Genomic DNA, 28,000 nt, shown 5'->3' on the forward strand with positions numbered 1-28,000 from the left:
CTCTTGTTCTTAAAGGGGTCACAGTTTTCTCCTTCCCCAGAGAGGGGCATGGCCTCACACTCCAAGATTCTTGCCTGGAGAAGCCCCTGGACAGAGGGACCTGGTGCGCGACAGTTCATGGGGTCACAAAGAGTCAGACAAGACTGAAGTGACTTAGCATGCATGCCGTTTTCTCCTTTATGCTGCTTTTGTCAAATGTCAATGTCATTGCTATGCTGGCTTTACTGCACAGAGGCCAGAATACATTTTCCCTATCTGGTGTGGACTCAACTCCTTATTTACCATAGGAGAGGCCTGTGGACACTAGAGTCTGATGGCTTTTTTCATCAAGTGCTAGGTCGCCCGTCAGGCTCCTCGTCCATGGGAATCTCCAGGCAAGTATACTGGAGTGAAAAATAAAAAAAGAATACTGAAGTGGGTTGCCGTGACCTCCTCCAGGGGATCGTCCCGACCCAGGATCGAACCTGGACTCTGGCATCTCCTGCACTGGAAGGCCGATTCTTTACCACTAGCGCCACCTGAGAAGCCTCTTTTTCATCAAGGGGCCAATCGTTTTTAAGTTCAGTCTCTGTTGCAAAGTTCATCGATGTGGACATCAGTTCTCTGGGTTTGAGTCCTGGCCTGGCAGAAACCCTGGCCAGGCGGTATCTAGGCCACACGGAGAGACCTTTTGCCGAGCTTTCCACCCATGGGTTACAGAGACGCGGAGCTGGCATCTGAGAGGAACCCTCTCACCCATAAGCCTCTCTGCCTTCAGTCCCTGTGGGCGGGCCTGTATTTTGGCCCCGCCTCCCGGGACCGAACTGATTGAGTGAGTGGGTGGCATCTGACCGGAACTACACCAATCACGTGCTCTTCTGGCGAGGTTAGCTTGCGGCGGAAACCGTTAAGCCGCCAGCTGCCTCCAGCACTGCGGCTTGTTGGCGGCGACCTGAGGAGAGGGAGGAACGCGCTGCCACTGCTGGGGTCTTGGACGTCTCAACTATTTTCCGACTCTTCTTCCAGTCAGGTACATCTCAACAGTATTTTTTCTATAAACTACGTCTCTACTGATATAAATGAAATTACCTAGGACCAAAGCTTGGGGATTAATAAGAAAGGCGATCGATTGAATTGCTCGCCGGCCAACTCTCCTGTCCACCCTCTGTACAACCCTCTTTCCTTACCTGTGATTAGCTTCAATTTTGTGACTAATCATTTCTTGCTCTCTTTAAAATCCCTCGATCCAAAAAAAACAAAATAAAATCCCTCGATCATGTTGCGTTCCTTTAAAATATCATATTTCTTTGCATCGAATTATTTCTGTGGTTCATAGTGATACGCCAAACTTTAAATTCTAAATGTTGAGATGCATGTTTGTATATATGTGTGGGTGTATATACACGCATATGTGTCTCTGTGTGTATATATATACATACAGAGTCCAGGTTCGATCCCTGGGTCAGGACAATCCCCTGGAGGAGGTCACAACAACCCACCTCAGTATTCTTTTTTTTTATTTTTCACTCCAGTATGCTTGCCTGGAGAATCCCATGGACAGAGGAGCCTGGCAGGCTACAGTCCGTGGAAGCGCAAAGAGTCAGACATGACTGAGAAACTAACACTCTCACTTTCAAACCACTTTGAAATAGTTTGTTAATGGATCACGAGGCACGAACATTTATCCATCTTTATATCCCTCCTCCTAACCGTATTTCAATTGGTTAAACTATTACTAAAAAGTGAGATTTATAGTATAACCGTGGGGCTTCCCCTGTGGCTCAGCTGGTAAAGATGCCACCTGCCAATGTAGGAAACATGAGAGACTTGCCTTTGATCCCTGGGTCGGGAAGATCCCGTGGAGGAGGACATGGCAACCCACTCCAGTATTTTTGCCTGGATAATCCAATGGACAGAAGAACCTGGTAGATTTCAGTCCATAGTGTGGCAAAGAGTCAGACAAGACTGAATCAATTTATCACACAGATATCATTATGGTTCCTTTCAGCAGTGAGTGATTTTTTTAAAAAAATTTTTTGGAAATAACTTTAGACCCGAAAAATGTTTGCAAAAAACAGTATAGAAAGCCTTCGTCCAGATTTCCATAATGTTAACATCTTACATAGGCATAGAAAAATTATGAAAATTGGAAATTAATATCGATGCAGCACTATTAACTAATTTACATACTTTATTTGAAGTCTACCATTTATCGCGGTGATCTCCTTTTTCTGTCCCAGCATCCCAGCATACCATATTTGGCCATCATTTCTCTTTAGTCTCCTCCAGGCCGAGAATTCCTCAAGCTTTCTGGGTCTTTCCCAACGGTGACAGTTTTGGAGATACTGGTGGGGTGTTTTATAGAATGTCTGTCAATTTGGGTTTGTTGGTGTTTTCTTAGGATTAAATGAAAGTTACACATTTTTGGCGATAATACCTGTTTTATTTCCTCTCCTTCATTCTAATGGTGATGGAGTGATTTCTACCATAGGGATCTGGGGGTGACTGCTGAACATACACACTGGACAAGTGCTACCCGCAACAGCTTCTCAGTAATGTTCACTCACTGCCCTCACCGCCTGAGGGCAGAGGACACTACTGGCCAGGTCGAGCCTCAGGGAAGTCATGCTCTGGAAGAGAATGAACAAGCAGGGCTGTGGGAGGCAATCTGTGGTAACAAGACGAGGAGGTGACCCTTGCTTCCCAAGGAAAGATGTGATTAGCTTGTTTGAATACTTCTGTGGGCTGGTGGGGAACTGAAACCTGATAGTCAGGGGCAAGCAGACACTGTGGCTAGTTCCTGTGATAAGGCTGCTTTGGGGCTAGGGGAGTTCTTGCTGGGAGCCAAAAAGAGGGATAGGATTCATCTCAGACTTTCATTCACCGCTTTTACAATTCATCTGTTGATTTTGCCTACAACAAATATGACTAAAAGGTGACTTTCTATGTCCTATTCCTATCATATTTGTTCATTGGAATTCTGTAGAGCTGTCTTTTTTCCCCTCATAATTTTATAAATTTTCAAATTATAAAATTTTATAGAATGCCTTTCTAATTATCAAATCAAGTAATCAAATTCTTTATGTCAATATTGAATTGTGAATAGCTTCATTATATTGTGACTTATAATCAAATTATATCATTATTTAGTTTCTTGCCTTTTTCCAGCTTTGGTGATTAGGAACTCCTTCTTGTGGGGTTTGTGTTCTTTTAGCATGACCTGGTTCTTTTTTGTGTACTTCCCTGCTGGTGTTATAAGATATTCCTGTTCATCTCTTGTTTTTCTTTCCCCACCATGACCCTGAAATCAGAACACTTCTGCCAAAACCCATGTTTCCTTTCCTTGGAAAATGACATTTAGTAGCTGATATCTCCCTGCGTGTTCATTGCTACTGGCGTTTCCTTGCAGCTAGGTCCTCCTTCTCCATTCCTAAGTGAAGGAAATACATTTTGTGTATATGCTTACACTTCCAAATACATTGGAATTTCTCTAGCTATTTCTGTAGATAGTGAAAGCCAGGAGATCACACTGATACTTCTTTTTTTTAAATTAATTACTTACTTTTAATTGGAGGATAATGAGTTTACAATATTGTGATGGTTGATGCGATATATCAACAATCCACTCTAGCCTTATTTGTAACTTCTTTGTCTCACCTGGCTCTCCTTATCTTCAGTATTTACTTATTTGTTCACACCTGATTATACACGATGTAGTTGCAGAAATGCTACCAAATGGTTAGATAGTATGGCCGACCTAATGGACATGAATTTGAGCAAACTCCAGGAGATAGTGAAGGGTGGGGAGACCTGGTGCTACAGAGCTGGGGGTCGCAAAATGTTGGACACAACTTAGTGACTGAACACAAAAACACACCTGTTAGCAGCGGATCTGATGACTTGTGTTTGTGTACACTTCTTTATATCTTAAGCCTCAGAGGATGCAATCAAAGTACTGTTCCCCCAAGGTGCTTAGCTTAGCTATTTTCTTCCTCACCCCTTCTCTTGTGGTTAAGGCATTCATTTGTAATCTATTTAGGTTAATTTGTTGGTGTTTCTAATTTGAGCTTGCCCTCTCCCCGCATATCCTAGTTCATTTTAATTTTTCACTTAATCTTGGGATATGTGAAACACTACTGTGATTCAATCTCAGGGCTACACAAAAACACATGCTGTAGGAGTATGATTCTTTCCCCATGCCTTCTACAGCCTTCCCATTCCCCATTTCTTTCAAACAGTCCCCCTGTAGATAACCAATCTGGTTATCTGGTTGAATCTTCCCTGTATTTACTCTACACAAATGAACAGATACATATGGGTTGTCTTATGTTCCATTGTTTATTAAATGAAAGATAGCATTTTCTACAGCTTTTTTGCACTTTTCCTTTTGCAATAAACAGCATTCCATTAAAAAATAACTCCTTATTCTGTACTCCTTCATTCTTTTTTACAGCTACATTGGATTACACTGGCTTCTATAGGGGCATTTCAGTTGTTTCCAACATTTCGTAATTATTAATACAAACAATGCTGCAGTGAATAACCCTGGGTACACGTGTTTTTGTGTTGGTAGAAATATCTCTTCAAGTTTTATTCCCAACAGTAGGATTGTTGGGCCAAATGTTAAATGCATCTGTAGTTATGTTAGGTATTTCCAAATTTCTCTCCAGAAGAGTTGTACCACTGGCCACTGGGATTCTTTCCTCACTGCCTCACTATCAGAATGTGTTTCTCTATCTTTGTGACCTTTATTGTCATTGTAGGTGAGAAATGATATCTCCGTGTTGTTTTAGTATGGTGGTGGTTTACTTTCTCAGTTGTGTCTGACTCTTGTAACCCCATGGACTGTAGCCTGCCAGGCTCCTCTGTCCATGGGATTCTCTAGGCAGGAAGACTGGAGTGAGTTGTCATTACCTTCTCCAGGGGATCTGCCCCACCCAGGGATTGAACCCGAGTCTCTTGCATCTCCTGCATGCCAGGTGAATTCCTTACCACTGAGCCACCAGGAAAGCCCTTGTTTTAGTATGTATCTGTCTAATTATGAGGAAGTGACACATTATATATATATATTGCGAATTCTCTATTCATAACTTTTCCCATATTTCTGAGGAAATATTAGCCCTTTGCCCTGCAGTACTTGACTTCTCTGTGTATACTTGGACTATTATTCATTTGTCTGTGGGACATCCTGCAAATACTTTATCCCAGTTTCTCCAATGCCTTTTAATTTAGCTCAGCTGGTGAAGGATCCGCCTGCAAGCCAGGATACTCCGGTCCAATTCCTGGGTCGGGAAGATCCTCTGGAGCACAGATAGGCTACCCACTCCAGTATTCTTGGATTTCCCTGCTGGCTCAGCTGGTAAAGAATCTGCCTGCAAAGCAGGAGACCTTGGATCAATCCCTGGGTTGGGAGGATCTCCTGGAGAAGGGAATGGCTACCCACTCCAGTATTCTGGCCTGGAGAATTCCATGGAGTCCCTAAGAGTCATAGTGCCAAAGAGTCATGCATGGCTGAGCCACTTTCACTTTCATTTGCCTTACATTAAAAAATCATTTTTAGTCACATAGAATGTTCTTTCCTTTAACCACCTCTGGAAATTTCATTCAGAGTTAGAAAGCCTTTCCCAATGCTGATATTGAAGAAGAATTCGGCCATAGTTTCAAGATTTTGTTCTGGTTTCATTTTCTTGTTTCGATTCCTAAACCCATTTACAGTTTATTTTTGTGGATGGGAGATGATGGATCTACACTAATGTTTTTAATGTTATTCCAGCATCATTTATTAAATGTTCATCTTTGCCTCAGTGATTTTACATGCCTTCGGACCATATACTAAAATCCCCAACTATAACTGGTGTTATTCTGAGTTTTTTATTCGCTGCCACTGGCCTATTTGTCTATTCCTGTACTGCTACCCCACTGGTATAAGTTTGGGGCTTTATAGTGTGCTTTTATGTCTGATATGATTACTATTCACTCATAGGTTTTCCATTTTACTTATATCCTGGCTATTCTTGCTTGTTTTTTAAAAAATATTTACTAAATTATCCATTGCCCTAACTGGTAAAAATGTTCACTGATATTTTTGAGATTATATTCAATGTATACATAAGTTTAGAGGGAATGAATATCTTTTTAATACTGAGTTATTCTATCTAAGGTCATTCAAAATCTTTCTACTTATTCAAGTTTCCTTCTATGTTGTTCGAAAGTGTTTACAAATTATCCTTGTATAGATGCTCTCGTTAAGTTTATTTCTATACGTTTACTCTTTGTTATCGCTATTGTATATGGGATTTTCTCTCCTAAAGTGTCCTCCAGCTCTGTGTGTGTGTGTGTGTGTGTGTGTAGAAACAAAGACTAATAATTTTTGTATGTAACTTTATATCCTACTACCTTGCTGAATTCTCTTTGTTTTAGTTAATTTGTCATGGTTTCTATAAGACTGTTCAGGTGTGCTATGATATCACCTGCACATAGAGGTGGCTTTACCTCTCCTTTTCCATTCTTAAAAATCTTTTTGGTTTCTCTAGTCAACTGACTAGTGCTTGCTGTTGAAGACTGAACAGGAGTGATGTAGTAGGCATACTTCAGTTATTCCTGACCTTATTGGAAAACCTCCGGTATAAAGTACTTATATAAATAAAGTACTTGCATGAGGAGCTTCTTATATAGCTTTTATCATGTCATAATGCATCCCTGATTCCTATTTCTTGAGTTTTCTGTTTTTTAACATGAATGCCTATTGAAGTTTCCCAAAGATTGGTTTGGCATCTATGGTGATAGTCATATGATTATTGTTGTTCAGTTGCTGTGTCATGTCTGACTCTTTGCAACTGAGGCTCCTCTGTCCTCCCCTGTCTCCCAGAGTTTGCTCAGATTCATGTGTATGGAGTCAGTGATGCTATCTAACCATTTGATTCTCTGCTGCCCCCTACAATTTTGCCTTCCATCTTTCTCAACATCAGGGTCTTTGTCTTTAAATATGTTACCGTGGTGAATGATATCAGTGAAATTCCTAATATAGTGCCAGCCTTGTATTAATGGAATAAATCCCACTTTGTCACAGTATATTACTTTCTAAATGTATTGTTGGCCGTTTGCTAATATTCTATTTAGAGTTTTGGTATCTATGTGTATGTGTTAGTATCCTACTTGCTTCCTAAAAGAAGTTAGGGAAGTTTTCTTCCTTTCGAACGTTCTTACACAAGTCATAAAGCTTTGGTACTATTTGATCTTTGATAGTTTACTAGAATTCACCAATAAATACATCTGAGCAAGGTGCTTCGTGGGGGTAATTCTTATAATAACTTTATCCATTTCTTCTGTGAAAATTGGCTGATTTAAACTTTCTAACACTAGAGTCAGACTTTTGGTAGTCTGTATTTATCTAGGAAATTACCTATTTCATGTAGATTTTCAAGTTGATACAAATATAGGTTGACAAATAATCCCTCAGGTTTTAAGATTCAATGATTATTTCATCTTTTCACGTATTACTTTGTCTTTCTCTGTGATCTTCCTTCCTTCATCAAGCCAGCTTATGGCTTGTCTGCTTTGAAAAACAGGATTTCAATTTGTTATTCAATTTTGTGCCTCATTCATTTCTGCTTTTATCTTTTGTTTTATTTAGTTGTTCTTTTATTCCTAGGTTTTCTTTTCAATTTTCTGAGGCCAGACTTTAAGTCATTTATCTTCATTCCTTTATTTTTACACATAAATGGGTTTATGGCGGTGAAGTTGACTCAGATCACTGCTATAAATGTCTCCCATACATTCTGATATATAGTTTTTCATAGTCATTCTTTATAACTTGACTTTGTATTTCTTGAACTCAGAACTTTTAAAGAAAAGTTAAAAAATTTTCAGGTGGAAAAGCCTTTCTGTTTCAGTTTTTGTTATCAACTATTGTTGCATTGGGATTAGAAAAGACTGCTTGTAACATTTCTACTTTATAGAAATTAATGATATCATCTCTGTGAGATCATTACAATCCATCACTAACAAGTGTATATTCTCTAGCCTTTTTTTGTTGTTGTTGTAAATTTGTTTGTCTTAATTGGAGGCTGATTAGTTTACAGTATTGTGGTGGCTATTGCCATACATCAACAGGAATCAGCCATGGGTCTACATAGTCCCCCAGTCCTGAACCTCCCTCCCAGTTCCCATCCCACCCTATCCCTCTGAGTTGTCCCAGAGCACTGGCTTTGAGTGCCCTGCTTCATGCATCGAACTTGCGCTGGTCATCCGTTTCACATATGGTAATATACATGTTTCAGTGCTATTCTCTCAAATCATCCCACCTTCACCTTCTCCCACACAGTCCAAAAGTCTGTTCTTTACATCAGTCCCTCTCAGCTGTCTTGCATATAGGGTTGTCGTTACCATCTTTCTAAATTCCATATATATGCGTCTATACACTGTATTGGTGTTTCTCTGTCTGACTCACTTCACTCTATGTAATAGGCTCCAGTTTCATCCATCTCATTGGAACTGGCTCAAATGTGTTCTTTTTTATAACTGAGTAATAGTCCATTGTGTACATGTACCACCACTTCCTTATCCATTCGTCCGCCAATGGACATCTAGGTTGTTTCTGTGTCCTAGCTGTTGTAAACACTGCTGCAATGAACACTAGGGTACATGTACATGTGTCTCTTTCAATTCTGTTTTCCTTGGTCTGCATGCCCAGCAGTGGGATTGCTCGGTCGAATGACAGTTCTATTTCCAGTTTTTTAAGGAATCCCCACAGTGTTCTCCATAGTGGATGTACTAGTTTCCATTCCCACCAACAGTGTAAGAGGATTCCATTTTCTCCATACACTCTACAGTATTTATTGTTTGTAGCCATTTGGATAGCAGCCATTCTGACCAGCGTAAGATGGCACCTCATTGTGGTTTTGCTTTGCATTTCTCTGATGAGTGATGTTGAGCTTTTCATGTGTTTGGTAGCTATCTGTATGCCTTCCATGGAGAAATGTCTATTTAGCTCTTCGGCCCACTTTTTGATTGGGTCGTTTATATTTCCGGTACTGAGCTGCATGAGCTGCTTGTGCATTTTGGGGATGAATTCTTTGTCAGTTGCTTCATTTCCTGTGATGTTTTCCCATTCTGAAGGCTGCCTTTTCACCTTGCTTTAGTTTCCTTTTTGTGCAAAAGCTTTTTTTTTTTTTTTATAAATTTATTTATTTTAGTTGGGGGCTAATTACTTTACAATATTTTAATAGTTTTTGCCATACATTGACATGAATCAGCCATGGGTTTACATGTGTTCCCCTTCCTGGACCCCCCACCCACCTCCCTCCCCATCCCATCCTTCTGGATCATCCCATTGCCCCGGCCCTGAGCCCTTGTCACATGCATCGAACATGGAATGGTGTTCTGTTTCACATATGATAATATACATGTTTCAATGCTATTCTCCCAGAACGTCCCACCCTCACCTTCTCCCTCAGAGTCCATAAAATTGTTCCATGCATCTGTGTCTCTTATTCTGTCTCGCATATAGGGTTATCGTTACCATCTTTCAAATTCCATATATATGCATTAGTATACTGTATTGTTGTTTTTCTTTCTGGCTTACTTCACTCTGTATAATGGGCTCCAGTTTCATCCATCTCAGTAGAACCGATTCAAATGTATTTTTTTAATGGCTGAGTAATATTCCATTGTGTATATGTACCACAGCTTCCTTATCCATTCGTCTGCTGATGGACATCTAGGTTGCTTCCATGTCCTGGCTATTGTAAACAGTGCTGCGATGAACATTGGGGTACACGCGTCTCTTTCAATTCTGGTTTCCTCGGTGTATATGCCCAGCAGTGGGATTGCTGGGTCATATGGCAGTTCTATTCCCAGTTTTTTAAGGAATCTCCACACTGTTCTCCATAGTGGCTGTACTAGTTTGCATTCCCACCAACAGTGTAAGAGGGTTCCCTTTTCTCCACACCCTCTCCAGCATTTATTGCTTGTAGACTTTTGGAGAGCAGCCATTCTGACTGGTGTGAAATGATACCTCATTGTGGTTTTGATTTGCATTTCTCTAATAATGAGTGATGTTGAGCATCTTTTCATGTGTTGGTTAGCCATCTGTATGTCTTCTTTGAAGAAATGTCTGTTTAGTTCTTTGGCCCATTTTTTGATTGGGTCGTTTATTTTTCGGGAATTCAGCTGCAGAAGTTGCTTGTATATTTTTGAGATTAATTGTTTGTCTGTTGCTTCATTTGCTATTATTTTCTCCCATTCTGAAGGCTGTCTTTTCACCTTGTTTATAGTTTCCTTTGTTGTGCAAAAGCTTTTAATTTTAATTAGGTCCCATTTGTTTATTTTTGCTTTTATTTCCAATATTCTGGGAGGTGGGTCATGGAGGATCCTGCTGTGATTTCTGTCGGAGAGTGTTTTGCCTATGTTTTCCTCTAGGAGTTTTATTGTTTCTGGTCTTACATTTAGATCTTTAATCCATTTTGAGTTTATTTTTGTGTACGGTGTTAGGAAGTGTTCTAGTTTCATTCTTTTACAAGTGGTTGACCAGTTTTCCCAGCACCACTTGTTAAGGAGATTGTCTTTTTTCCATTGTATATTCTTGCCTCCTTTGTCGAAGATAAGGTGTCCATAGGTGCGTGGGTTTATCTCTGGGCTTTCTATTTTGTTCCATTGATCTATATTTCTATCTTTGTGCCAGTACCATACTGTCTTGATGACTGTGGCTTTGTAGTAGAGCCTGAAGTCAGGCAGGTTGATTCCTCCAGTTCCATTCTTCTTCCTCAAGATTGCTTTGGCTATTCGAGGTTTCTTATATTTCCATACAAATTGTGAGATGATTTGTTCAAGTTCTGTGAAAAATACCATTGGTAGCTTGATAGGGATTGCATTGAATCTATAGATTGCTTTGGGTAGTATACTCATTTTCACTATATTAATTCTTCCAATCCATGAACACGGTATATTTCTCCATCTGTTTGTGTCCTCTTTGATTTCTTTCATCAGTGTTTTATAGTTTTCTATATATAAGTCTTTTGTTTCTTTAGGTAGATATATTCCTAAGTATTTTATTCTTTTTGTTGCAATGGTGAATGGTATTGTTTCCTTAATTTCTCTTTCTGTTTTCTCAATATTGGAGTATAGGAATGCAAGGGATTTCTGTGTGTTAATTTTATATCCTGCAACTTTACTATATTCATTGATCAACTCTAGTAATTTTCTAGTAGAGTCTTTAGGGTTTTCTATGTAGAGGATCATGTCATCTGCAAACAGTGAGAGTTTTACTTCTTCTTTTCCTATCTGTATTCCTTTTATTTCTTTTTCAGCTCTGATTGCTGTGGCCAAGACTTCCAAAACTATGTTGAATAGTAGTGGTGAAAGTGGGCATCCTTGCCTTGTTCCTGACTTTAGGGGAAATGCTTTCAATTTTTCACCATTGAGGATAATGTTTGCTGTGGGTCTGTCATATATAGCTTTTATTATGTTGAGATATGTTCCTTCTATTCCTGCTTTCTGGAGGGTTTTTATCATAAATGGATGCTGAATTTTGTCAAAGGCTTTTTCTGCATCTATTGAGATAACCATATGGTTTTTTTCTTTCAATTTGTTAATGTGGTGTATTACATTGATTGATTTGCGGATGTTAAAAAAAACCTTGCATTCCTGGGATAAAGCCCACTTGGTCATGATGTATGATCTTTTTAATATGATGTTGGATTCTGTTTGCTAGAATTTTATTAAGGATTTTTGCATCTATGTTCATCAGTGATATTGGCCTGTAGTTTTCCTTTTTTGTGACATCTTTGTCTGGTTTTGGAATTAGGGTGATGGTGGCCTCATAGAATGAGTTTGGAAGTTTACCATCTTCTGCAGTTTTCTGGAAGAGTTTGAGTAGGATAGGTGTTAGCTCTTCTCTAAATTTTTGGTAGAATTCCGCTGTGAAGCCATCTGGTCCTGGGCTTTTGTTTGCTGGAAGATTTCTGATTACAGTTTCGATTTCCGTGCTTGTGATGGGTCTGTTAAGATCTTCTATTTCTTCATGGTTCAGTTTTGGAAAGTTATACTTTTCTAAGAATTTGTCCATTTCTTCCAAGTTGTCCATTTTATTGGCATATAGCTGTTGGTAGTAGTCTCTTATGATCCTTTGTATTTCTGTGGAGTCTGTTGTGATCTCTCCATTTTCATTTCTAATTTTGTTGATCTGATTCTTCTCCCTTTGTTTCTTGATGAGTCTGGCTAATGGCTTGTCAATTTTGTTTATCTTCTCGAAAAACCAGCTTTTAGTTTTGTTGATTTTTGCTATGGTCTCTTTTGTTTCTTTTGCATTTATTTCTGCCCTAATTTTTAAGATTTCTTTCCTTCTACTGACCCTGGGGTTTTTCATTTCTTCCTTCTCTAGTTGCTTTAGGTGTAGAGTTAGTTGATTTATTTGATTTTTTTCTTGTTTCTTGAGGTACGCCTGTATTGCTATGAACCTTCCCCTTAGTATTGCTTTTACAGTGTCCCATAGGTTTTGGGTTGTTGTGTTTTCATTTTCATTCGTTTCTATGCATAATTTTATTTCTTTTTTGATTTCTTCTGTGATTTGTTGGTTATTCAGAAGCGTGTTGTTTAGCCTCCATATGTTGGAACTTTTAATAGTTTTTTTCCTGTAATTGAGGTCTAATCTTACTGCATTGTGGTCAGAGAAGATGGCTGGGATGATTTCAATTTTTTTGAATTTACCAAGGCTAGATTTATGGCCCAGGATGTGATCTATCCTGGAGAAAGTTCCATGTGCACTTGAGAAAAAGGTAAAATTGATTTTTTTGGGGTGGAAACTCCTGTAAATATCAATTAAATCTAATTTGTCTATTGTATCGTTTAAAGTTTGTGTTTCCTTGTTAATTTTCTGTTTAGTTGATCTATCCATATGCGTGAGTGGAGTATTAAAGTCTCCCACTATTATTGTGTTATTGTTAATTTCCCCTTTCATACTTGTTAGTATTTGCCTTATATATTGTGGTGCTCCTATGTTGGGTGCATATATATTTATGATTGTTACGTCTTCTTCTTGAATTGATCCTTTGATCTTTATGTAGTGTCCTTCTTTGTCCCTTTTCACATCCTTTATTTTAAAGCCTATTTTATCTGAAATGAGTATTGCGACTCCTGCTTTCTTTTGGTCTCCGTTTGCATGGAATATGTTTTTCCATCGTTTCACTTTCAGCCTGTGTGTGTCCCTAGTTTTGAGGTGGGTCTCTTGTAGACAGCATATATAGGGGTCTTGTTTTTGTATCCATTCAGCAAGCCTTTGTCTTTTGGTTGGGGCATTCAACCCATTTACATTTAAGGTAATTATTGATAAGTATGATCCCGTTGCCATTTACTTTGTTGTTTTGAGTTCGTGTTGAAACATCCTTTCTATGTTTCCTGTTTAGAGAAGATCCTTTAGCATTTGCTGGAGAGCTGGTTTGGTGGTGCTGAATTCCCTCAGCTCTTGCTTGTCTGTAAAGCTTTTGAATTCTCCTTCATATCTGAATGAGATCCTTGCTGGGTACAGTAATCTGGGTTGTAGATTATTCTCTTTCATTACTTTAAGTATGTCCTGCCATTCCCTTCTAGCCTGAAGGGTTTCTATTGAAAGATCAGCTGTTATCCTTATGGGGATCCCCTTGTGTGTTATTTGTTGTTTTTCCCTTGCTGCTTTTATTTTATTTTATTTTTTTTATAAATTTATTTATTTTAGTTGGGGGCTAATTACTTTACAATATTGTAATAGTTTTTGCCATACATTGACATGAATCAGCCATGGGTTTACATGTGTTCCCCTTCCTGGACCCCCCACCCACCTCCCTCCCCATCCCATCCTTCTGGATCATCCCATTGCCCCGGCCCTGAGCCCTTGTCACATGCATCGAACATGGAATGGTGTTCTGTTTCACGTATGATAATATACATGTTTCAATGCTATTCTCCCAGAACGTCCCACCCTCACCTTCTCCCTCAGAGTCCATAAAATTGTTCCATGCATCTGTGTCTCTTATTCTGTCTCACATATAGGGTTATTGTTACCATCTTTCAAATTCCATATATATGCATTAGTTCCCTTGCTGCTTTTAATATTTGTTCTTTGTGTTTGATCTTTGTTAATTTGATTAATATGTGTCTTGGGGTGTTTCGCCTTGGGTTTATCCTGTTTGGAACTCTCTGGGTTTCTTGGACTTCTGTGACTATTTCTTTCCTCAATTTAGGGAAATTCTCAACTATTATCTCCTCGAGTATTTTTTCATGGCCTTTCCTTTTATCTTCTTCTTCTGGGACTCCTATGATTCGAATGTTGGGGCGTTTCATATTGTCCCAGAGGTCCCTGAGGTTTTCCTCATTTCTTTTGATTCTTTTTTCTTTTTTCCTCTCTGCTTCGTTTATTTCCATCATTCTATCTTCTACCTAACTAATCCTATCTTCTGCCTCCGTTATTCTACTGTTGGTTCCCTCCAGAGTGTGTTTTATCTCCTTTATTTCATTATTCATTCTATATTGACTCCTTTTTATTTCTTCTAAGTCCTTGATAAACATTTCTTGCATCTTCTCAATCTTTGTCTCCAGGCTATTTATCTGTAACTCCATTTTGCTTTCAAGATTTTGGATCATTTTTATTATCATTATTCTAAATTCTTTTTCAGATAGATTCCCTATCTCCTCCTCTTTTGTTTGGCTTTGTGGGCATTTCTCATTTTCCTTTACTTGCTGAGTATTTCTCTGCCTTTTCATCTTGTTTAGATTGCTGTGTTAGGCGTGGCCCTTCTGTATTCTGGTAGTATGAAGTTCCTCTTTGTTGTGGAGGTTCCTCACTGCGGTTGGGGTTGGACAGGTGGCTTGTCAAGGCTTCCTGGTTGGGGGAGCTTGTGTCGGTGTTCTGGTGGGTGGAGCTGGATTTCTGCTCTCTAGAGTGCAATGGAGTGACCAGTATTAATTTTTGAGATGTCTATGGATTTGGTGTGCCTCTGGGCAGCCTGTATATTGATGCTCAGGTCTATGTTCCTGCGTTGCTGGAGAATTTGCGTGGTATGTCTTGCTCTGGAACTTATTGGCTCTTGGGTGGAGCTTGGTTTCAGTGTATTTATGGAGGCTATTGGATGGTCTCTTATTAATTAATGTTTCCCCTGGCTTTCAGTCTTATTCTTGCAGTAGCCTCAAGACTTCTCCTTCCATACAGCCTCAATAATAAAACTTTTAGGTTAATGTTGAAAAGATTCTCCACAGTGAGGGATACCCAGAAAGGTTCACTGAGTTACATGGAGAGATGAGGTGGGGGGGGTGGTGTTGAGGTGACCAGGAGGGGAAGAGGGGAATTCAAATGTGGAGAGAGAAATCTAGCCAGTAAGCACTTCCCTCTGTGCTTTCCACAGTTTGGAACCCTCAGAGTGATTCACAGAGATACATAGAGAGGGGGGAGGAAGGTCAGCCCAGGAGGCAGCATCTCAGATAGCTCTGAGAGACTGCTCCCTGTGCAAAAGCTTTTAAGTTTCATTAGGCCCCCTTTGTTCACTTTTGTTTTTATTCCCATTACTCTGGGAGTTGTGTCCAGGAGGATCTTGCTGTGATTTACATCAGAGAGTGTTCTAATCTATGTTTTCCTCTAAGAGTTTTTAGTTTCCTGCCATACATTTAGATCTTTAATCTATTTTGAGTTTATTTTTGTGTATGGTGTTAGAAGGTGTTCTAGTTTCATTCGTTTACAGGTGGTTGACCATTTTCCCCAGCACCACTTGTTAAAGAGATGCTATTTTCTCCATTGTATATTTTTGCCTCTTTTGTCAAAGATAGGGTGTCCATAGGTGCACAGGTTTATTTCTGGGCTTTCTGTTTTGTTCCACTGATCTATATTTCTGTCTTTGTGCCAGTCCCATACTGTCTTGATGACTTTCGCTTTGGAGTATAGTCTGAAGTCAGGAAGGTTGTTTCCTCCACTTCAATTCCTCTTTCCCAGATTGGAGGTTTTTTGTGTTTCCATACATTTTTTGAAATTATTTGTCCTAGTTCTGTGAAAACCTTTGGTAGCTTGATAGGGTTTGCATTGAATCTATAGATTGCCTTGGATAGTGTACTCATTTTCACTATATTGATTCTTCCGATCCACGAACGTGGTATATTTCTCCATCTATTTGTGTCATCTTTGATTTCGTTCCTCAGTGTTTTAGCATTTACTATATATAGGTCTTTTGTTTCTTTAGGTAAAATTATTCCTAATATTTTATTATTTTCATTGCGATGGTTAATGGGATTGTCTCCTTAATTTCTCTTTCTATTTCTTCATTGTTATTGTATAGGAATGCAAGGGATTTCTGTGTATTAATTTTATATCCTGCAACTTTACTATTACCATCGATTAGCTCTAGTAATTTTCTGGTGGTTATTTAGGGTTTTCTGTGTGGAGGATCACATCATCGGCATACAGTGAGAGTTTTACCTCTTCTTTTCCAATCTGGATTCCTTTTATTTCTTTTTATTCTCTGATTTCTGTGGCTAGGACTTCCAAAATTATGTGAATCGTAGTAGTGAGAGTGGACACCTTTGTCTTGTTCCTGACATTAGGGGCAATGCTTTCAATTTTTCACCACTGAGGATAATGTTCGCTGTGGGTTTGTTGTATATGAGTTTTATTATGTTGAGGTATGTTCCCTCTATGCCTGCTTTCTGGAGAAGTTTTCTATCATAATCACGTGTTGAATTTTGTCTAAGACTTTCTCTGCTTCTATTATTTCCACCATTCTATTTACCACCTCACTTCTCTTGTGCCTCAGTCATTCTACCGTTGGTTTCCTTCAGAGTGCTTTTAGTTGCAGGTATGGCATTGTTCACGATTGATTGACTCTTCTTTATTTCTTGCAGGTCCTTTTTAAACATTTCTTGGGTCTTTTCTATCCTTGACTCTAGTCTATTTATCTGTAACTCCATTTTGTTTTCAAGATTTTGGATCATCTTTACTCTGATTATTCTGAATTCTTTTTCAGGTATACTCCCTATGTCCCCCTCTTTGGTTTGGTTTGGTGGGTTTTTGTCATGTTCCTTCACCTGCTGAATATTTCTCTACCTTTTCATTTTGTTTAGATTGTTGTCTTTCGGGTGCCCTTTCTTCAGGATGGAAGTTCATGGTTCCTTATAATTTTGGAGTCTGCTCCCTGTGGGTGGGGTTGGACCAGTGACTTGTCAAGGTCTCCTGGTTTGGGGAGCTTGTGTCTGTGTTCTGGTGGGCATAGCTGGATCTCTTCTCTCTGGAGTGCAGTGAAGTGTCCAGGAGTGAGTTTTGGCATGTTTATGGCTTTGGCATGGCTTTAGGTACCCCTCTTTAATGTTCAGGGTCTGTTGCTGTTTTGCTGGGGAATTAGCATGGTGTGTCTTGCACTGGAACTTGTTGTCTTTTTGGTGGATCTTGGTTTCAGTGCAGATATGGAGACTTTTGGGTGAGCTCTTGTCTATTAATGTTCCCTGGAGTCCGGAGCTCTCATATAGTCTAACGTTCTGGAGTGAAAGGTCCTGCATGTGGCTTTTGGTCTGACTCTTACAGTGGCTAAAGACTTCTTCATCTATACATCACAGAAGATGAAACCCCTAGGTTAATGGTGAAACATTTCTCCACAGCCGGGAACACCCAGAGAGATTCAGATAGTTATGTAGAGAAGAGAAGAGGAAGGAAGGAGCAAGAGGGGTCCAGGAGGAGAAAAGAGGGTGACCAAAGTGGTGAGGGCAATCAGCCATTAATGAAATCCCTAGGTGCTCTCCACAGCTCAGAACACCCAGAGAGATTCACAGAGTTATGTAGAGAAGAGAAGAGGGAGGAAGGAGATAGAGGTAGCCTGGAGGAGAAAATGGAGAGTGAAAAATGGGGAGAGAAGATAAGCCGGTTATAAAATCCCTAAGTGAAAATGGATACTAAAGATTTGATTCTTAAAGGTACAAAATTGATAACAAATATCAGATATAATATTTTAAAAACGTCGAATAGGGGTTAGACTCTCAAAACTACAATATAAAAATAAATGCAAAATCAATCACAAAAATAAAATATATATATATGCTATTTGTTTAAAAAAGTGTTTTTAAAGGTAATTGTAGGCTATCAAATGAAAGTTCAAAGAATAAAAAAGTTTTGAAATTTTTAAAAAAGTTAAAAAGTGATAATACTGAAATTATATCAAGGAATATGTCTGGAGCTACTATGGGCAGTGTGGGGTCACTTCAGTGTCAGATGATCCCTTGTTTCAGCTTATACTTGTTCTCAAGGTCTATTCACAGTCTCAGCATTAGCTGCAGTGTTTTAATCTGTTGCACCTGTCACTTCCAGAGCAGTTCCCCCTTCTCTGTTTATTTTGGCATCCTCTGTTTGCAGATCGCTTCAGTGTCTAATTTCTACCCTGACAAGAGGGAGTGAATGTGGCCACTGATTTAGGCTCACTTATTGATTTGTGTTGTGGGGAGAGAGGGACACTGCAAACATATACCACTGGCACGTGTGGGGAGTGATCACAGTGGATGGACCACAGTGGTTTGGCCCCAGCCCACAGTGGCGTGTACTTTCTGGGTCCACACTGCTCAGGCTCCAGAGTGCTCTGCAAGGGCACTGTCCCAAGTGCGCCCTGCATTTCATGCACTTCCCACTCAGGTTCTTGGGTGCTGCACAGGTGCACAGACCCAGATGGGCTGTGTGTTTTGTGCCCTTCCCATGTCCAAGCAGCTCAGGCGACCAGGTGCTTGGCTAGTGCACTGTCCCAGGTGGGTCGTGCGTCTTATGCACCCTAATGGTTACAGCCACTTGATTGCCCTGGTGTGCTGCAAGAGCACAGCCCCAGGTGTGCCACGTGTCTCCTCTCAGGAGCTGATCTCAGGCTGTGACATACGTGGCAGGTGTGAACCATCCAGGATCTCTGGAATACATGGTTAGCTACTGGGAGCCTGCTCACTGTTTGGTGGAAGATGTGGTCTCTGGGGCCGAGACTGCAGCAGCTCCTTGCCTTCTGGCCCTGGGTGTCACAAACCTACCTCTCTGTCTCCGGGGATGGAGGGCCCTATACAATAGCTGGCTTCCTCTCCTTTAATATTTGCACAATCATTTCTTCTGTGAGTGTGCCAGGGGTCACTGTGCGGCATTAGAGCCTTTCATGGGAAAGGGTTTTTTTTTTTTTGGTCTCTCTGGCGATCCCATGGTTTGGGTTGCTATCTCACATTAGGTCCCTCAGATTGTCCTCAGGGCATTCAGGCCCAGTTCTTACCCTAAGGACCGATGATGCAGCCCGCGCCTCCCTGCCCAGGCCCTCTTGCTGGTGGCGGATGCAAGCATCTGTGAACTTCTCCATCTCCACGTGTTGTTGCAGTTAGGTACGGGTATTCTATGTTTTTTTTCTCTCCTGGTTATGTTCCCCTCTGAGATTCAAAAACTCCCCACAGGCATGCCTGTGAGAGGGTTTCCTACTGTGTGGAAAATTCTTCTTCTTCACCACTCCCTCCCCAGGACAGGTCTCTGTCCCTAAATCTTTTGTCTCTCTTTTCTTCTTTTGTATGTTGTCCACCTCCTATCGAAGAGATTGGGCTACATTTCTGGGTGCCTTGTGTCCTCCACCAGTGCTCAGAAGTTGCTTTTTGGGAGTTGCTCAACATGCAAATGATCTTTTGATGAATTTGTGGAGGAGAGGCTGGTTTCCCCATCCTATTCCTCTGCCACCTCGGGACCACCCTGTTCTCTAGTCTCATACAATCTGATCAGCCGTAGACTGAGTTTGATGTATTAAATCTTCTATTGTTATTGTTTTCTCTTATTACTGTTATTTTATCTACATATGCTTCCCTATTTACTTTTTCTTTTTAATTAGTTTATTTTTTAACTTTACAATATTGTATTTGTTTTGCCATGCATTGAAATGGATCCACCATGGGTGTACATGTTCTCCCCCTCCAGAAGCCCCCTCGCACCTCCCTCCCCATCCCATCCCTCTGGGTCATCCTGGCGCAACAGCCCCCAGCGCCCTATATCATGCAGCGATCCTGGACTGGCGATTTGCCTCACCCATGATAATTTACATGCTTCGGTGCCATTCTCCCATATCATCCCACCCTCGCCCTCTCTCATAGAGTCCATAATACTGTTCTATTTATTTGTGTCTCTTTTGATGTCTCACATACAGGGTTATCTTTACCGATTAACTATACCATATATATGTATTAGTATACTGTATTGGTGTTTTTCTTTCTGGCTTACTTCACTCTGTATAATAGGCTCCAGTTTCATCCACCTCATTGAAGGAGTTTGCAGTACTCCTGGTGCATAAATATTTGTAAGGATTATATCTTCACTGTGAGTTTTTGCTTTTATGATTAAGACATGTTCACGTTTTATGATTAAGACATGTTTCAGTCAGTTCAGTCGATCGGTCATGTCCGACTCTTTGTGACCTCACGAACCACAGCACTGCAGGCCTTCCTATCTATCACCAACTCCCGGAGTCCACCCAAACCCATGTCCATTGTGTCGGTGATGCCATCCAACCATCTCATCCTCTGTTGTCACCTTCTCCTCTTGCCTTCAATCTTGCCCAGCATCAGGGTCTTTTCAAATGAGTCAGCTCTTCACATCATGTGGCCAAATATTGGAGTTTCAGCTTCAGCATCAGTCCTTCCAATGAATATTCAGGGCTGATTTCCCTTAGGATGGACTGGTTGGATCTCCTGGCAGTCCAAGGGACTCTCAAACGTCTTGTCCAACACCACAGTTCAAAAGCATCAATTCTTCTGCGCTCAGCTTTCTTTATACTCCAACTGTCACATGCATACATGACCACTAGAAAAACCGTAGCCTTGACCAGATAGACTTTTGTTGACAAAGTAATGTCTCTGCTTTTCAATATGCTGTCTAAGTCGGTCATAACTTGCCTTCAAAGTATCAGGGGTCTTTTAATTTCATGGCTGCAATCACCATCTGCAGTGATTTTGGAGCCCAGAAAAATAAAGTCTGACACTGTTTCCACTGTTTCCCCATCTATTTGCCATGAAGTGATGGGACTAGATGCCATGATCTTAGTTTTCTGAATGTTGAGGTTTAAGCCAAATTTTTCCCTCTGATCATTCACTTTCATCAAGACACTCTTTAGCTCTGCTTCACTTTCTGCCATAAGGGTGGTGTCATCTGCATATCTGAGGTTATTGATATTTCTGCTGGCAATCTTGATTCCAGCTTTGCTTCCCCCAGCCCAGTGTTTCTCTGATGTACTCTGCATATAAGTTAAAGAAGTAGGGTGACAATATACAGCCTTGAGGTACTCCTTTCCTATTTGGAGCCAGTCTGTTGTTCCATGTCCAGTTCTAACTGTTGCTTCATGACCTGCATACAGGTTTCTCAAGAGGCAGGTCAGGTGGTCTGGTATTCCCATCTCTTTCAAAATTTTCCACGGTTTATTGTGATCCACACAGTCAAAGGCTTTGACATAGTCAATAAAGCAGAAATAGATGTTTTTCTGGAACTCTCTTGCTTTTTCGATGATCCAGAGGATGTTGGGAATTTGATCTCTGGTTCCTCTTCCTTTTCTAAATCCAGCTTCAACATCTGGAAATTCATGGTGCACTTATTGCCAAAACCTGGCTTGCAGAATTTTGAGAATTACTTTATTAGCATGTGAGATGAGTGCAATTGTGCAGTAGCTTGAGCATTCTTTGGCATTGGCTTTCTTTGGGATTGCATGAAAACTGACATTTTCCAATCCCATGGCCACTGCTGAGTTTTCCAAACTTACTGGCATATTGAGTGCAGCACTTTCACAGCATCATCTTTCAGGATTTGAAATAGCTCAACTGGAATTCCATCACCTCCACTTGCTTTGTTCGTAGTGCTGATTCCTAAGGCCCACTTGACTTCACATTCCAGGATGTCTGGCTCTAGGTGAGTGATCACACCATCGTGATTATCTGGGTCATGAAGATATTTTTTCTACACTTCTTCTGTGTATTCTTGCCACCTCTTCTTAATATTTTCTGCTTCTGTTAGGTCCATACCATTCTGTCCTTTATTGAGCCCATCTTTGCATGAAATGCTCCTTTGGTATCCCTAATCATCATGTTTAATGCATTGTTAAAACTCATTCTGAACCACGTATTTCTTTAACACTTTATTCTCTAGTCTATGCATTTTTTCCTCCAGTATCATTTAACACTCCCCTATTGCATTATGATAAAAAGGTTGTTCTATTTTCTTATACTCTTCTCCCTTCTCTCATTTTTACTTGCACATTTTCTGTTTTTTCACAACGTAAAACTTCTGTGCATTAGTCTTCTCCCCTTTCCTCCATGTTCATTTTCATATTACATGTAAAATACTCACCTTGACATAGTTTGGTGAATTTTTCCTCCTCATTACCTGTTGGAACACAATCTGAGTTCTTCTTTTAGAAGATTACTTGCCAAATATTCTGTAAAGAGACGTGTAGGGAATATTGTAAGTTTCCGGGCCACAGTGTTGCTGTCACTCTGCTCAACTTCGCAACTGCAGTGCCAAAGCATTCAGAGACAATACATAAATGATAGATCGTGGCTTTGTTCCAATCAAACTCTATATACCAAATCCAGCAGTGGGCTTCATCTGGGTTAGGGGGCCAGTCTGAAGACTGATCTCTACTCTAGTAGCTTCTTTATTTGAATATAAAATCTTTATGACAGCCTTTCATTTTGTTTGTTTTGGCGATTCAGGGAGAAGTCATGAGTACTCTGATTTGTGGTTTTCTTATGTATTGAAAGAGCCTTAATTTTCCCTTCTGTTTATTTTTCCCATCATTACCCAAGTGCCTACTGAGGCTTCTCCCTTCTTCATTGCCTTATTCTTCCCTAAAAGCTGTATCTTTCAAAAACTGCACTTTTAATAAATCCATGACCCTTAAAGAATTCCTATTAGGAATTCCTCCCCTGTAGTCCATGCTCTCATATTGTAGGACACCTTTTAATATTTTTAGATTTATTCTGTGCTTAGTCATTCTACTGTATTTTTAGATCTGCTTTAAGCCCTTTCCCATCTTCCTTCTTCTCTAACTCTTGGAAGATTTCTATGTCTGTCTTTCTTCTTACCACAAAGCCTAGTCATGGGAGTATGAAAAATCATGCTGAGATTTCATGATTTTTGTTTTATTGACAATTATTTTGAATTTTTGGCATTCTCCATTTTATTTTTTTTAATAAATTTATTTATTTTAGTTGGGGGCTAATTACTTTACAATATTGTAGTAGTTTTTGCAATTTTAAAGAAATTATGAGGGTTTTATGCTGATGCACATTTTCCTTCTTATTGGTTTGTATCTTTTGGGGACGAAATAAATTGAGGATGGTCAAGATCGGCTTCTGCCAACTTACGTATGACCTCTAATGGCATTTTATCTTATGTAAATCTGCGTTATGTGTGCATATATTTAATTAAATACACTCGCAAGTCTATTTTCATTCTATTCCCAGAGGAGAGGTCACTTAAGTTGGCCATATAATTCACCCATATACTTACTCAATAAGCATTTTGTCCATAGCTATCCCTGAAAACAAACAAGAGACTATATATTTCTTCTCAGAACTTCTAATATTCTCCACTCTGAAGCAGGTTTGTGAAGATGGACCAAAAGACCACAGCCACACTCCTCGAGCTTGCTGCAAAGAGTCTGCTGAGTAGTGAGCCTGCAGTGATGCATGCTCTGGAGGAAATCCCAAGAGATCTCTTTGTTCCATTGTTCAACGCTGCCTTCTTTGGTGGGCATAAGAAGATCCTAAAGGCAATGGTGAGGGTGTGGCCTTTTCACTGTCTTCATCTTGGTTCACTGAAGCCACAAGAGTCAAACTATGACATCTTGGAAGCCATGATTGATGGTCTGCCAATCCCCCCAGCCCAGAACTCATCCTTGAGGTAAGTTTACGACCAGAAGATTTATAGGGAGTCAGCAGGAGGGTATGCTGTAGCCTGCGGCAGGGGAGTATCTAACCATCTCCCAACACTAGCCAGTGAGTTCAACAGTTGGGGTCACATTGAGTATTTCCTTGTCTTATAGAGTTGATTAAAGAATAGAGGTGATTGAGGGTACTATGTATGCATTTGAGTGTGATTACATAGAAGTGGGACATGGGCATTGAGACAGACCAGAGGTGACCAGGCATGACCAGAGGTGAAGGAAGTGTGGGGAAAGGATGAAAGATGCTCAGTTTGTGTGGAAAGAACTTCCTGGTGAATGGTGATGAAGTGATAACCAGGATTCAGGTGTTCTCTCCCTGTTTCCCATCATTGATCTTGCTGGGTTATCTTCCCATCAACCACATCTCATGTGTCCTGTCTTCTTTCCTTACAGGGGCCACAAACTGAGGATCCTAGATTTAAGGCACAACTCAAAGTATAAGACAACATGCTCTCACGTCAGGATCGCATTCCCTTTGTGTTTACAGTCACGCATATCCCCTCAGCACACTGTCCTTAACATAGAAAACACTCAGCAGAGTGCCAGGTGCCTTGGGATTGGTAATTCCAGGTGTGAGGTTGAGTCAGCTCAGGAAACCATGGTATTACTAGTGGATATTTCCCTCAATAATACCTTGAGAACACAGCAGTTTCTCACTTTCCTCTGTAATAAAGTTGAGCAGAGCTCTGGGTACTTGCACCTCTGCTGCAGAGATCTGCAAATCAATAGAATGTCTGCCAACAGACGGATCCTTCAGATTCTGCATCTGGGGTGCATTGATCGTCTGGAAACGGATCAAGCTTATCTGAGTGAGATCATGACCCGTTTTTCTGGAAAAATCCACCTGCACAGCCTTAGTTTGTCTAACCTCAGCTTTGGGTCTTATAAGGGAAGGAATTTCAGGTCTATTCTCATCTGGCTTGGGCAGCTGGAAAACCTCCAGGAGCTCAGGTTGTCTTTCTTTTGCCTCAGAGATCAACTACACAAACTACTCAGGTGAGGAGGTTGGGAGAAATCTGGGTTCCCTGAAAACCTCATTGTTAAGACAGAAGGGCCCATTCTTGCATCTTCCTATGCTGCTAGTAACCTATTCCTCCTTCCACCTCAGCATAGGCATTGCTGGGTGTTTGAATCTAGCTGGGGGAAAATGGGGTACCTTATGGTGAGGGACAGATGAGGTTAGTGAAGGAAGCTCTGCTCACTCATTTATTCAGTGACCACAGGCAGACAGTTAGAACATGTCTGTACATAGATTTCTGAAAAACACTCAGTTCTTCTGCTCCTGGATTTATAGCTCTCTAGAGAGGAAGGGGAGGCACTCAGAGAGAAACATTAAGTTGTAGCTCTAATGCACATGCCTGTGGATGGGTCACAAGAGTTAACACTGCCCGATAATTTTGCTCCTGTATTTTCCTGAAGGCTTAGACCCTTGAATGTAGAGCTTGCCATCTGGGAAGTACTTAAAGGAAACCCTCAGTTGCCTGCTTTCCTGGACCCATCCTCACCAAATAAGTCAACCAGATCCAGCACTTATTATTTTGTATATACTAAGTGCATGTGATTTTTTTCACTTAATCCTTCTTGTAACCATGAATAATAATTACTGCTGTGCGCATTTTCAAGGTTAAAACCCTGTTCCTCAGAGTGGTAAAGTAACTTTCTCCGGGTCACAAATTTATAATGTCTGATCCTCAAGTCCACATTGATAACCACCTTTTGAAAACTAGTATAAGCAGTTTATTCTAGAGGAATATATTCCTGTAATTTGGGGCACTTTGCTGTCATTCTTCTGAAATAAACTTACTTTTCCTCTCTTTAGAGTCCTACCACCTCATGTGGATACATTGTGTCTCTCGTTCTGTGGCCTTTCTATCAGAGATGTCACTTCCCTGTCCCAGAGCTCTCAGGCCACCCAGCTCAGAGTATTGAGTCTCAATAACAATCAAATCTTTTCAGAAGCTTATGAGCCCTTCCAGGTTCTGCTGGAGAAGGTCTCAGGCACCCTGCAACATCTGGAGATAAATAATTGTATGATGACTGATTCTATTCTCTCGGCCATCATCCCAACCCTGAACCAATGTACCCACCTCCGCGTCTTTAAATTTGCCTTCAACCCCATTACGATGCCTGTGCTCAAGAGCCTCCTGCAGCACTTGACATCCTTGCCAAGGCTGAGGCATGTGATGTATCCCATTCCTGTCCATTGTTACCAGGATTGGAATTTTCTTTGCAGCTTGAACCGACAGAAACTTGCCGAAGTTCGGGCCCAGGTCAAGGCGATGCTTCACATGTTACACCAGGATCACGTGAAATGGGCCACTTATTCTGAGTAATTTCCACTGTATAAGGAGTTGTTTCATCACTGATACGTGGCTGTTAAGGGTTCATTGTTTTGCCTGAAGCCCAAGTTTGTAGAGATACATATACAAAGTTCTACTGTTCCAGGAAACTGGGGTTTAGGAATGTTGGATATGTAACTGACCTCTATAAAAGAGAAACCTTTAAAAGGAAATAGAGGAATTTGAAACGTCCTCTGGGTCTCTTGCCCACTGCCCTCTACATCTTCTTCTCGTTACTAACCAAGTTATGACTATGTGATATATGCTGACTGAGGCATTATACATCACATCATTTCCTTCTCCACACTGATTGGTCCATTGATCCATTTATGGGCACTTGACACAATTCAGGTCTGTTGAAACTCTTCCTGGAGGTGGTAGTTGTTCAGGAATTTTACCCTCTAGGTACCTGCAGATTTCCCTCTGTTTCTGATTCGCTCAGGTTGTTTATCAGGAAGCATATGCAGGTAAAAAGAAACAGACTATGCCCACTACCTAGTGGCATATTCATCAGCATGTTACTGCCTCAATTTTCAGGTCTCAGAACCCCGGCTTTGTTACTGGCTATTCCACACACGTTCACCAAGCGTCGGTTATGATTTAGGAACTTTTGCACATGCTAAAAAAAAAATAAAGTCCCTGATCTCACTCGAAGTGTAGATACTCCTATCATTTACTAGTTTGTCTGTTTTCCCTAGAGCATTTGAGAACTTATTTATCCCCTATAACCCTCCTCCCCCCCCTTTTTTTTTTTAACATTTTCCCTTACATGATTGGCTCAAATGATATTGGCCTCTTTTGTCCTGTTGGATAGCTGCTCAGTCCTCACATCATGGCTTGAATGTTGCCTGCTCAGATAGGTTTTCTGTTCTCTCTTATTTCCCCATTTAAGTAGATTCATTCTGATGTTTCTTTGTCTTAATGTACCATGTACAGTTGCTTCATGGTACACATTGTTCCGTATGTATTCATTCTGTCTGCTATTCCAGTAGAGTTGCACTGTTCAGTATGGTGCACACTAAACATATGTGATTACTGAGGTCTAGAAATTTGGCTATTCTCAAATGTGATGTACTCTAAGTGCTAGATGCACACTGTGTATCCAAGAGTTAATAAGAAACAAAGGATGTAGAATAACTGATCAATCATTTATGTATACTGTTTCCATGTTGAACTGATAACATACTGCATTTCAAAAACAGTAAAGATAAGAGAATGTAAATTCTTTATATTGTTATATGTTAAAATGATAGCATTGTATTTCAAAGCATTAGTAAGGAAAATGTTAAAATAATTACCTGCTCCTATGTTTACAAGTCAATGTGATAAAATAAGGCATTTCAACAGTCACTGAGAGAAAATACTGTTAATTAATAGATTGTTCCTAGTGTTTATATGTTGAAAGGGTAACAGAAAATGTCAAAAATTTGGTAACAAAAAAAGAATAGAAAAATAGTTAGTTGTTTGTGTATCGTGTTTCCTTGTTGAAATGAAAACAGATTGCATTTTAAAAACTTAGTAAGAAAGAAAAATGTAACAGTAATTAATAATGTGTTCATTGTTTGCATGTTGAAGTGATAAAACAATTTTTAAAACTCAGTAAAAAAAAATTTGTTATTTTTCCAACATGGTGAAATGATAAACCATTTCAAAGTCTTGAGAAAATATAAAAATTAATACATAATTATTAAAAATAGCTAACAACTTGTTCCTAACTGCATTTAACGACTGCATTTCTCAATTTGAAAGGCTAAT

The 28,000-nt window shown here is 40.1% G+C and overlaps 1 protein-coding gene across 4 annotated transcripts; it reads left to right on the forward strand.

Annotated features, from left to right (window-relative positions):
- The first annotated feature begins 805 nt into the window (after positions 1–805).
- LOC145536941 (melanoma antigen preferentially expressed in tumors-like) lies at positions 806–27,964 on the forward strand. 4 transcript variants are annotated; one of them, XM_081567260.1, is made up of 4 exons: positions 806–1,009; positions 23,564–23,863; positions 24,300–24,902; positions 25,726–27,964. In XM_081567260.1, the coding sequence occupies exons 2-4, from the start codon at positions 23,574–23,576 to the stop codon at positions 26,237–26,239; spliced, it is 1,407 nt and encodes a 468-aa protein (XP_081423386.1). In that variant the 5' UTR covers positions 806–1,009; positions 23,564–23,573; the 3' UTR covers positions 26,240–27,964. The 4 variants fall into 4 exon arrangements, 3 of the variants coding, with proteins under 3 accessions (XP_081423386.1, XP_081423387.1, XP_081423388.1); XM_081567261.1 differs by having other exon boundaries at positions 859–1,009; positions 23,561–23,863; XM_081567262.1 differs by lacking the exon at positions 806–1,009 and adding an exon at positions 2,471–2,694 and having other exon boundaries at positions 23,561–23,863.
- The last annotated feature ends 36 nt before the right edge of the window (positions 27,965–28,000 follow it).

The sequence above is a fragment of the Giraffa tippelskirchi genome, chromosome X (genome assembly GCF_054371585.1).
Source record: "Giraffa tippelskirchi isolate mGirTip1 chromosome X, T2T-mGirTip1v1.2.pri, whole genome shotgun sequence".
NCBI classification, from domain to species: Eukaryota; Metazoa; Chordata; class Mammalia; order Artiodactyla; family Giraffidae; genus Giraffa; species Giraffa tippelskirchi.